Source organism: Bubalus kerabau, chromosome 15 (assembly GCF_029407905.1).
Source record: "Bubalus kerabau isolate K-KA32 ecotype Philippines breed swamp buffalo chromosome 15, PCC_UOA_SB_1v2, whole genome shotgun sequence".
NCBI lineage: Eukaryota > Metazoa > Chordata > Mammalia > Artiodactyla > Bovidae > Bubalus > Bubalus kerabau.
The window spans coordinates 77,312,799-77,324,832 of NC_073638.1; the positions used below are offsets into that span (position 1 = coordinate 77,312,799).

Below are 12,034 nucleotides of genomic sequence, written 5' to 3' on the forward strand. Positions count from 1 at the left end.
ATACTTGTCAAGCTCCACCTCCTGCCAAATGGACCCACTCTCTTAGAGTAGGATGGTGATGGGAAATAGCATTTGGAGTAGAAATAAACAGAAGATAATAATCCATAATTGTTTTTAATCTTGAGGCTGAGTCACCCTCGATTTATTTCCAAATTTCTTCTGTCATCAGCTGTTCATTTCTTTACTTTGAAAATCACCAGATTAAAACACAGCCAGAGGCAGGTAGGAAAAGATCCAAGAGGACAATTCAGAGCGATCACATGGTGAGTGGCTGAGAAACCAGGAACAAAACAAACCCCAGGAAAGTCTCTTTTTTGTCCCAGCAAAGGTACCAATGTGTGAACCTAATTCACACTTTCATTATTCCAATCGGGTTATTTTTATATCAGTATAATTTTAGAATAAGACTTGGTGGGGGATTATTTATTTCCTGAGAAATTCTGTCCATCACTTTGCACACAAGATAATTCAAGTAGATCTAACTTCAAAATTAATTTCAAATCAAGAAATTATATCCCTTTTACCTCTCTTTTTTTCTTAATACTTTATTCCCTAAACTTTCCTTCTGAACAAGGAATTTCAAAGCAGAATGGCCAAACGGACATTCTAATATCCTGACCATAAGAAATGTGATCCATTTAGATGGGGACTGTCTAAATCTGGGTGAATCTCCTTTGCCCGTCAATCTATCAGGGTCTTTAGATCCTCTGTAAAAGTGTAAGCTTTCTGTTTTATCTATATTTGACTTGTCTTTTTTAAACTGATTGAACTCCTAAACCCACTTAGCCTTTAGCACCTACTCAGGGTTGGAAGTAGGAGATTGGAGTCCACATGTTCTCCTTGGGAGCTAGGTCCAAGTCAGCTCAATTACTGCAGACAGATTAAGATGGAGGTTTCAGACTGTCCCTCACATCTTCTTAAAAACACACACTGCAAGCTCAGATTAGTAGCCATTTATTTATGTCAGAAGCCCATTCCCCAGCTGAAAATCACTCTTCACACTTGCCTCATATTATGTCTTCATAGGTAGGAAATTAGAAAAGCTAAAATACCATCCAAATAATTCAGGACAAATATTGCTTTCTTTTGAAATCTCTAGATAATTGCAACAAACAAAGCGTTCTGTCTGGCTAGATGCTGTTTTCCTCTTTGATTCTGTAAGCATGAAATAAATGTCTACAACCAAGGAACTTTCAATTGAGTGAACGGTGCTAACCTGGTGTTCAGTGCATAGCAGGGAACTGTTGATCTTGGGGGTTTCTGTTTAGTTAATAAATTTGCAAACGAATCAAGATATTCTGGTGTTGACCCAACCCTTCTAAAACACGCAGATTATATATCAGTTTGTGACAAGTGTCCACATACTCAGTCATGCTAGGCGATGGGACTGTGGAGGGGGTACTGAGAGGGGAAGTTTGTCACAGCTCCTGGAAAGCCTCGCTCCTCCCCACCTTCCACATTAGCTGAAGTGAGTGAGCATCAGCTCTTGACGGATGCGATCAGCCTCCAGGTCCAAGGACTCCATGTGCTCATATTCCTCCTCGGGGGGCTGTTCCACCGGGCCGGTCACTGGAGAGGACCACACATCCATCCCGTGCTCCAGGGAGATGTTGTGGAGGACGCAGCAGGCCAGGATGATGTGGCTGGACTTCTCTGGAGAGTACTGCAGTGCCCCCTTGGATCCATCCAGGCAGCGGAATCGGGAGCAGAGCGTTCGGAAGGTCTTCTCAATCACACTGTGAGTTGCGGAATGGGCCATGTTATAGCGATATTCAGCTGGAGTTTCAGGAATGTGAAGTGGGGTCATGAGCCAGGTGCGGAGAAAGAAGGAACTGTCACCTGTGGGGAAGGCCCAAAGAAATCACAGACGTTTATAACTGGAATACAAACAAAAAAAGAAAAGCCAGGTGCTATACCGGAGAAGGCAATGGCACCCCACTCCAGTACTCTTGCCTGGAAAATCCCATGGATGGAGGAGCCTGGAAGGCTGCAGTCCATGGGGGTTGCTGAGGATTGGACACGACTGAGCAACTTCACTTTCACTTTTCACTTTCATGCATTGCAGAAGGAAATGGCACCCACTCCAGTGTTCTTGCCCGGAGAATCCCAGGGACAGTGGAGCCTGGTGGGCTGCCGTCTATAGGGTCGCACAGGGTCAGACACGACTGAAGTGACTTAGCAGCAGGTGCGTATACAGAGAATGGACAAGAATATGTAACTGTTTCTGGAGCCAAAGCAGAGCAGGGAAAGAGAGAGAAATGCTGTGGTATAGAGAAGGCATGCCTATGTCATGAGCAGGAAGACAGGCGTTTTGGCTGGGAATACCCTCGGTTAAAACCAACAGGGAAAAAAAGCTGACACGGCTAAAGAAAGCTAAGTCTGATGGAATGTGGGATGGAGGTGAAAGCACTGGAGCAAATGAAATTCTTGAATATTCTTTTTTTTTGCCGTGATATGTGGCTTATGAGATCCTAGTTCCCCGACCAGGGATTGAAGCTGGGCCCCCAGCAGCAAAAGCACAGAGTCCTAACCACTGGACTTCCAGGCAATTCCAGGATTTTCTAAATTCAGAGATATTGTTCTAAAATAAAAAGTTAGTAGAAACTATCACATAGCAAGCCAATCTTTAAAATCTCTAGGGACTTCCCTGGTGGTCCAGTGACTAAGACTCTGTACTCCCAATGCAGGGGGCCCAGGTTCAATCCTTGGTCAGGGAACTAGATCCCACATGCCACAACTAAGAGTTTGTATGCCAGCCATAACTAAAGATCCCCCAGCTGCAACTAAGACCCAGAGTGGCCAAATAAATAAATAAATAAACATTTTAAAATAAAACAAAATCTCTAAACAGCAAGAGTGCAAGAGAGAAATAGGAAGTTCTGCCAGAAGACCTCAAAACATTTGTGAGGAAAAAAATCTCTAACTTTACCATTAAAATGTCAGGTGTGAAGGCACTACCAGGGGATTTCAGAGGATTTTATAGACAATCATCATTAATTCTTCCAGTGCTCAGAAGAATAAAAGTGCCAGCAGAGATGTTCTGCCAACCTAGAAATCACACTCATTAGGACCACACCTTTGTAACAGAGGAACTGGTAGAATTTCACATTAACAAGGAAAGCATAAATATAATGATGCAAATAGTAACAGTCAGGGATAGGGAAGTAAAATCAGAAGTCAATTAAAATAATATACACAAGGCATCTCCTTTAAATGACTTCTGCACCAATGATCCTGGGAAGCACTACAAACAAAACCGGTGCGCAGTGTCCCGTTACAACGGCACAATGTTTCTACAATGTTTACTTGTCTTGATTCACTAAATTTGGAAGGTGAAATGTCTCAGATAGAAGCACAAACCCTTAGAAATTTGAGACAAATAGACCTAAGGAATACCAGCTTGCATTCTTGCTGTGTTCCTCACCCACCATCAATTTCAGAAAATAGTTATGGACTGTTCAGAGAGTGCTAGGCACTGTTCCAAATATATAGAACTCCTTTCTTTTAGGAGCTTACATTTCCAAGAACTGTGTTAACTTTAAATGCAGTTTTTTAACTAAAAACATTACTGAGATATTGACATATAACACTGTATTAGTTTTAGGTGGACTGGATTAACTTTAATTTTTTAAAATTTATTTGTGGCTGCACTGGGTCCTCATTGCCGTGCACCGGCTTTCTCTAGATGTGGTGAGCAGAGGCTACTCTCTAGTTGTGGCGTATGAGCTTCTCATTGCAGTGGCTTCTCTTGTCGCGAAGCCCTGGCTCCAGGCACGAGGGCTTCAGTAGTTGTGGTTTCCGGGCTCTAGAGCAGAGGCTCAATAGTTGTGTCACGCGGGTTTAGTTGCTCTGTGGCATGTGGAATTTCCCCGGATTAGGGATCAAACCCATGTTTCCTGCGTTGGCAGCTGGATTCTTTACCACTGAGCCACCAGGGAAGCCCCTGGATTAACTTTAAGTATCTGAGATACCAAATATCTTCAAATTGTATATTTGGCTGACTTTTTTCCTCCTAAGTACAACCTTCTTTAATTGAACTTGTCCCTAATATATACTGTATATAGGAAACTGATGTTATAAGTCATAATGAAAATAGTATCTATGACACTGAATACCTAGTATGTAGTAGGCATTGTATTATCTCTTTTCCAATCCCAGCTCTGCCAGGCAGATATTATTGAACTCATTTTATAAATGAGAAAATAAAAATATATGTCGGCCATCCTATGATCTGTCAGGCACAGGAAGAGGAAGGAGCTAGTCAACTAATGCTAATAACGTCAAACGCAGAGTCACTAAAACAATGGTATAATGCTGCAAGAGACAATTAAAAAAACATTTAAGATGGATGTCGAGGGACTTCCCTGGCAGTCCAGTGGTTAGGACTCTGTGTTTCCAAGGCTGGGGGAATGTGGGTTTGATCCCTGGTCAGGGCACTACGATCCCACATGCCTTGTGGACAACAAATAAACAAATAAATAAAAAGATGAATGTGAAAACACAGACATGCTAAATATTTGTTAAATGTCACTCTAAGAAACAATATGAGCTTTAATTGGGTAAACATACAAGATCAGCTAGTTAGTGGTGACCTTTTATAAAACGCCCCATCACCATTAACTGGTTATAATCCAGAAAGACACTCAGGAGGGGATTAGGATCAGAATTGCTAAACAGATTATAATTGCTTATATGATCAGTCATCCAAGAGACATTCTGGCAGAGCTTACCCGAAGCTGCTTAACAGGACTAGGTCAAGAGCTGAAGGAATAACTCGGGCTGAACTGTGTGTAGGAGCAGGTACATTTAGAGAAGAAGAATTAGCTGATGCCCTTTGAAGGGGCAGACAAGAATGAGGACGTGAAGGCATGACACCCAAGGTGAAAATATGCTCAACAAACAAACAAAACCCAAGGGGGAATCACAGCTAGTTCTAGGTTTAGCACATCTAGAACCGCTCTACAAATCTGATGGTGTACTTAAGATACAATCAGTCATCTTACCTCTCTTTTTTTTCAACATCTTGTCATTCCTCGGAATCCTACCAGTTTTCCCTATATGTGAGACCAGTGTTTTCCAACCATCTATTCATTACAAATAATTTGGGCCACCTGTTAAAAATGATGATCAGATTCTTTTCTTGAAGAATCTCATTTCTGAAGTCTGAAGTGGGTCCCCTTATTTTAAACAAATTTCCCAGATAGAGGACTTCCCTGGTGGTCCAGTGGTTAAGAATTCACCTTGCAATGCTGGGGATAAGGGTTCGATCCTCGGTCGGGGAACTAAGATCCCACATGCTGAGGGGCCGCCTGTACACTGTTATAACGCAGCCAGTACTCTGGAGCCCATGCTCCACCACTAGAGAAGAGCCCATGTGCCCAGTGCCTCAACTAAGACTTGATGCAGCCAAAAATAAATACATACATTTTAAAAATTCCCCAGATAACTCTTTTTGATCTGTAAAAATTGTGAAACACTACACTAGTTCACATGTTTTCAAACTAGTTTGCCTGTTACAGCTCATGGAGGCTTTTCAAAGGGTCTGTGCTAGAACTGAGGTTACTAAAGGAATTAATTTCCATAGCATCAACTTTTGTGGGTGTACTTCCCTGGCATCATTAGTGTCTAGCATGTGGCTGGGTACCAAAACTGGCCTTAATAAACATTTGTTAAGTGTGGTTGCAATGTTTCCGTCTCTCCCACTTGCACTCTTTCTGTCAAGAGGGCAATCAGAAAAATACATAAAAATTTGTCCAAATTTTTACGTATTTTCAACTATGTCCTATAAACAACTAAAAAACTACTTTAAAGCCATAATTCCAACTGAACCTAGGGTCCCCAATTGTGAAGGAAAAGAAAATCAGTGATTGGTACATGACCTTGAAGTCCTAGCAAGAAGACCATTTGCCAAATAGTCTTTTTGCCAAACCCTAACCTTTTTTGCCTAACCCTAACCGTTTGCCAAACCCTAACCCTAACTCCTCATATGATTCATTCTAAAAAAAATAAACACAAATGGCACAGATGTTCTGTGCCTTAATTTCCTCTTCTGTGAAAATGCTGACATTAGCATATAACTCCTTACAAGTTTTTATAAGGATTAAGTGAGATAATCCAAGGCAAAGTACTAACAAGATCGCCTGACTAACTTGGAAGTGCTCAGTCATTTCTAGCTGGCGTTAGAATTAGGGTACCTGGGTGATGTCACAAGAAATCAGCTTGGAACCCAAGTACTTCCCCAGCTGTGGAAGAAGAAGCTGGATGAGACATTTGCAGTCTTTCCCTCTCTTGTTGGTATGAGTTGACTGAAAACAGAATTTACAAATTCAGAGTAGGCAAAAGGCGGGATTAACACAAACATCCAGTAAGGTAATGAGAAGGCGATGTACTGGCAACAGTGTAGAAGCAACTGAAGAGAATCAGTTCAGCTCCAAGCTGTTGCCCGTGGTGCCCTGGCAGCGCCAAACCAGCCAGTGTGACAGCGGTCTCTTTTCACCTGGAAGGGGGGAAGGGTTCTTTTTCTTTTTTTGACCACCTTGTCAGGCATGTGGGATCTTATTTCTCTGACCAGGGATCAAACCTGAATCCCATGCATTGGAAGCACAGAATTTTAACCACTGGACTTCTGGGAAAGTCCCAAGGGAAGGTTTTTCTTTAACTGTCAGTAAGCACATTAAAGAAAAAAAAATTCCTGAGCATCTATTACATGTGAAACACTGCGTAACGAGCATGTGCAGTGCAGACTGGCCTTAATATCAGGTTAAGATTCATGGTTTTGAAAGAGAGGTCTTCTGATGCTTAATGTGCTCCTTCATCTCTCACATATGTTGTATACAAGATAACCCCTGTCTTGTTGCTCACAAAAAGAGCAGTGCTTTAAAAATAAAACAAAAAGAAAGCTGCCAGGCTTGAGGGTTTCATCACTGCTAACTGTATTCCTCTCAGCTCTACAGTCACATTGGTTTGCACCGCTTCGTACCAAATGGGTTCTTGTTCTACTCAGATCATTAAGCCTGGCTTTCCGAGGGCACTTGGGCAGGCAGGTCTATGAAGCGAGTTTCCATAAGAACTGTATAAACGCACTGTCCACTGTCATTTTCATATAGACGTCATGGTGACAGTCACCGATGGCAAAAAGAATACATGTGCACAATACTTCAGAGTGAACTTCCGTATATATTCCCTAATCCTAACAACAGATATTACTGCCCTTAGCATTACTTTCACTATTTTACAGATGATAAAAATGAAGGCTCTGGGACTTCCTGGTGGTCCAGGGGTTAAGACTCCATGCTCCCAATGCACGGGACCCAGGTTCGATCCCTGGTCAGGCAACTAGATCCCACATGCCTCAACAAAGATTCCAGGTACTGCAACTAAGACTGGCGCAGCCAAATAAATTCTAAAAAGTTAAGGCTCAATTGTATGAAGGTACTATATTTAACCAGATCTGCACTGATAAGTACTTTGGCTTTATTTAAGGGGAATTTTTGTTGTTGTTGCTACTGTTGTTTGTGACTACAAAATACTGTTGTTATGCAAGTTCCTGTGTAATTTTGTTTTACATATTTCTGAATATGTACCTCCAAGATAAATTCTTAGAAGAACTGAGTCAAATCATATGTTTTTAAATGTTAGTGTCTTTTGGGACTTCCCTGGTGGTCCAGTGGTTAAGAATACACCTTCCAATGCTGGGAACTCAGGCTCGATCCCTGGTCCAGAAACTAAGATCTCACGTGCAGAGGGGCAACTAAGCCCACATGCAGCAACTCCAGAGAAGGCCCTGAACCTAGAGAAGCCCTCACACTGCAAGGAAGAGCCCGTGTGCCCCAACTAAGACCCCACACAGCCAAATAAATAGATAAATATTTTTAATGTTAATAAGTGTCTTTTAAATGTTGATTTAAAAAAATCAGGGCTCAGAGAGTTCTCATCCGAGGTCGTGTTGAAAAGAGAACAGGACTGAGACTCAGGTCTATAGACCTCCATGTTTCATTCTACTGTATTTTTTCACTATCTACAGAATGAAGCATTTATGCCTCAGACTTACCAAGAAGCCAGCTCTCTTTGTGCATCCCAGCTTCAAACTGGCTGCCGAGAGAAGACCGCTGTAGCACAACACAGTCTTGGAGGCTCCCTGGCCAGCTTGTCTCCACAGTCATCAGTGCCCCTCTGATGTCACACACCATCAGGCAATTTAAAGAATGAAGACCTTTACGGTTCACGTAGGAAAGGTCTTCAGCATTTGGAGCCTTGATTGCTACATGCATACAGTCAACTACCCCTATGACCCCTGGTATCCCTGCCAACCCATAGAATTCATCCTTCAGAGCCTGCACAGAGGCTTCATCAGCTGGAAAGTGGATGAACTGCAAAGCTCTTTCCACAAGCGCTTCGGTGACGTTGGCAACACATCGACTCATAGATGCCTGACTGATTCCAATAGCGTCTCCCATCCGAGTCTGGAAGGAACCTGAGGTATAGAAGCCCAGTGCTGCAAGGATCTGTGTCTCTGGGCTAATAGCCCTGGATCTCTGAGTAGGTCTAGAAAGGCTCGCCCCCAAGAGCTCCACCAAGTAATAAATGAACTGTCGTGGAAACCCATACATGGACATCAAGTATTCATCCGTCACATCATCCAGCTTAAAGCGGTCCAATGTCCGGTGACCTCGGCCATATAGCAAGAGATCACAGTCAAGTACTGTTATTGGTATAGCCATGGTACATGGAAATGTTGTTTCTTTCCCTCCGTTATTTTTCCTGAACTCTTTCCAGTGAAGATGCTGATGAAAGAAAGTATTTAAGGACGTGTCAGAATTCAACGGCTAACCGTCATTTAAGTGGCTGTGGTATTTATAGTCTTCTCTCTGTAAAGGTTAAACAAAACAAAACAAAAAAAGAAAGACATTAGAAACCCACCAAAGACTTTAAAGTGATTCAAAGACCACAACAGATTCTTTTCTCAAATTTCCATTTTGTTCAAGCAAAAGGTGCTATAACTGTAACTCTGGGTTTTTCTCCACTAACTCACGACCACAGGACGGGCTTGCTTTGGCTTGGAGAATGGGAGTCGAGTATTGGTGGCTCATTTAGTGCCTGCCTGGTACTTGAACTGCTTTCCTCCTAGCTCAGTTGGTAAAGAATCTGCCTGCAACGCAGGAGACACAGGTTAAATTCCTGGGTTGGGAAGATTCTCCGGAGAAGGAACTGACAACCCACTCCAGTATTCTTGCCTGGAGAATCCTATGGACAGAGAAGCCTGGCAGGCTACAGTCCATGGGGTCGCAAGAGTCGGACACGACTTAGCAACTAAACCACCGCAACTTGAATTGGGAAGAGCAAAAGGTTAATGGAGGTGATGGCATAATTATTCACAAAGTAAGAAGTCTGCTCCTAAGTAGACAGGCCACGAAGCCGCTGACAGACGTCATAAATACTCAGGACAGAGATTAGTCACGGCGGGATTCATGACCCAAACCCCTCTGACTCCACAGGATAAGTAAGGGGTAAAGAGACGCGGGGCGGGCGGGGATGGGGGTGGGGGTTGGTGTTCAAACCCGTCCAACAGGGAAGGGGCAAAAAAAAAAACCAAAAACAACCGCCCACGACCCAGGCTGGTCGAGGGAGATTACGTGCTTTTAACAGAAGGCTTTCCCCTCACCCCAAGAAACCCAAATCGTGAGGCTGAGGGCTAGGAAGCAGAGAAGACCAGGCAGGTGGGAAGGAAGGCGCAGAAGAGGAGGCTGGGAGAGCTAGGGGCTGACAGGCGACTCCACCTCGAAGGCTTTGAAAAGCTGACTTAGAAGTGGATACGGAAGTGTGATGGTCCCGGCCCAAGACAGCCGAGGCCGCTCACCCACCTCTCCGCGGCTGCCAGGTTACCCGTCACACTCCCCACCCACCCAGCCGGGCCCGGCCCGCCTCCGGAACCTGCGGCCGCAGACGAGCCGCCACGGCGCTCAGCACAGGCCCCGCCCCTCCGCGTCAGCGCCCGCCCCGAGCCGCGTCCTCTCTGCGGCCGCCGCCGCGACCTGCGATTCGTCAGCGCACATTCCACACACGGCCCAAACTTTCGCGTTCTTCCAGCCCCCGTCTTCCCCCCGCCGCTGTTTACCCCTTTCTTTTCTGAGACCCTTGAAGAGATTGGGGACTCAGACTTTGGTAAGGAAACCAGTTTTTACGGACACATCAAAGAGGAAGAAGATTAGCATCCTACTTTGTAGAGAAAGTGCGACTGATGTTAGGTAGCTGTACTTCCCCCGTAGCCCTCTTCCGCCCCCAGCCGTCACCGCAGCGGATGAAAACAAACACTAGCGATGGCGGCGCCGGGAAGTGGCCGGTGGCTGGGCTTAAGGCAGGAGTGATCGCCTGAGCTGCGAGGGAAGCCTTGAGGAGCGCCTTGTAGGCGTGACTGCGACGACTCGCGCAGTCCTGGGAACGAAACTCCCGGGGCCTGCGAGCCACGAGGCTTCCGAGGTGTGAGGTATCATCTGCGACCCGTGCTGTCGCTGCAGCTCCGGAGCGCGGAGCCCTGAGCCAGGAGGCGCAGCTGGCCGGCCCCAGGCCCCGGCCTCCGTAATGAGAGCCGTGAGCCGCTCTCTGCGTCGCAGCTTCACAGGTACTAACGAGGAGGGGATACCCCGCGCCCCCGGGTCTCTCAGCGCCCCCGGGTGGGAGGCTATGGACCTGCGGCCTGTCGCGTACCTCCTGGCGAAGCCGACGCCTGCTAGCTGTAGGTCAGTCCCCTGAGCTTGCTTTGGGAAGTCGGGTCAGTGTAGGCCCCATTGGCCCTTGATCATTCCCAGTCCTTACCAAGATCCCCAGAGCTTCGGACTACTTTCTCAGTCCTTGGGTTAAATCGTAAGGCTTTTCTGGAGGGAATTTGTGGGGCCATACCTCTGTGGTTGGGTACCAGTATGAAAAAGATAGATTTTCAGTCAATCAAAGATTTGTTGAGTGCCAAATATGTACTCCGCGTGTAGGTGAGGGAGACTGTTGACTAGTGAAAAAAGGGACCCAAGGTTCACGACTCTCTTACTGGCAGTGGAACGACCAGTGGAAACCTGCGATCCGTTCTCATTAAATAAATTTCTGGGTAAGTGGCCAAGCACCTTCTTGGGATTCATCACTAACTTATCTCAGTTTTCACTTTCCCAGTCAGTTATTTACCAAGTTTTCCTGATCAATTCATGCAGCGTTTCACTTTTAGTATTTCTTCCTCTTCTGGCCATCCCACAGCCAGAGAGAAAGGGGTGTAAGGTGGGGCGGTGGGATGGGGGGGAGATACGAATGAACGAATATGTGAAGAACAGAAGTACCTATTTTTTCATTATAATCAGTTTAATACGTTTAAAAGTCATCTCCTAAGGTGGTAGAATTTATTGAACACTTCAATGGGAGATGTACAATAATATAATAAACAACAGAACTTTTCTTTACACTAAATTAACTCCAGGTTGTTGTGCATTGTTTTGTTAGTCCTTTTAAAAAAATATGTGAATATTGTGGCTCCAACTAAATTATAAGTTTTTCTTTGTTTCTTTCAACTCCATTTTTCAGCGGAGCAGAAGTCTTGTTAAATGCTTGTGGAATGGAATCCTGAGTTAGTATTTTTAATACCTAGTGGATGATGAATAAGTGCTAAAGCAAGTGTCATATATACTGATCTGTATAGTAGAATGTGTGTGGTTAATTCTCTTGCTGTTTTCAAATTGTACGCCTTTGGGTCTAAAGTTAAGACTGCTATGGCAACTTTTGAGATTTATATTTCATGAAAGTTGCAATTACTGTACTTACACCTAACAGTTCCTATTGTATGTTTATTTTTTTCCTTGGGTTGGTATTAAGATCTGCAAAATCTACAGGTCTGCAGCTATTAAATAATCCAAAATATATTTTTTTAATTTAAGGCCTAGGAATCAGCTGGACACAATTCAGTCTTACTATATACACATCCTGGGGCTGTACTGTATGGAGGTAGAGGGCAATAATCTCTTTTTTTCCATTGTCTTACCTGCTTGCATCTACCCAACTG

At 44.4% G+C, this 12,034-nt stretch overlaps 2 protein-coding genes across 11 annotated transcripts in view; one reads left to right on the forward strand and one right to left on the reverse strand.

Moving 5' to 3' along the window:
• Positions 1–938: 938 nt before the first annotated feature.
• On the reverse strand, positions 939–9,983 carry HARBI1 (harbinger transposase derived 1). 3 transcript variants are annotated; one of them, XM_055547012.1, is made up of 3 exons: positions 9,861–9,983; positions 8,051–8,867; positions 939–1,839 (listed from the first exon to the last, which is right to left on the reverse strand). In XM_055547012.1, the coding sequence occupies exons 2-3, from the start codon at positions 8,718–8,720 to the stop codon at positions 1,460–1,462; spliced, it is 1,050 nt and encodes a 349-aa protein (XP_055402987.1). In that variant the 5' UTR covers positions 8,721–8,867; positions 9,861–9,983; the 3' UTR covers positions 939–1,459. The 3 variants fall into 3 exon arrangements, with proteins under 3 accessions (XP_055402987.1, XP_055402989.1, XP_055402990.1); XM_055547014.1 differs by having other exon boundaries at positions 9,777–9,891; XM_055547015.1 differs by lacking the exon at positions 9,861–9,983 and adding an exon at positions 9,662–9,681.
• Positions 9,984–10,029: 46 nt separating this feature from the next.
• Positions 10,030–12,034, forward strand: part of ATG13 (autophagy related 13) — a 42,138-nt gene continuing 40,133 nt past the window's right edge. For 2 of the 8 annotated variants that reach the window (XR_008702651.1, XM_055547005.1), the window contains exon 1: positions 10,032–10,618. The gene's annotated coding sequence lies outside the window, so the exon portion shown is untranslated. Of the gene's footprint in view, positions 10,619–10,982; positions 11,096–12,034 lie in introns of all 8 variants that reach the window. The other 6 variants (XM_055547006.1, XM_055547007.1, XM_055547009.1 and 3 more) reach the window with 6 other exon arrangements.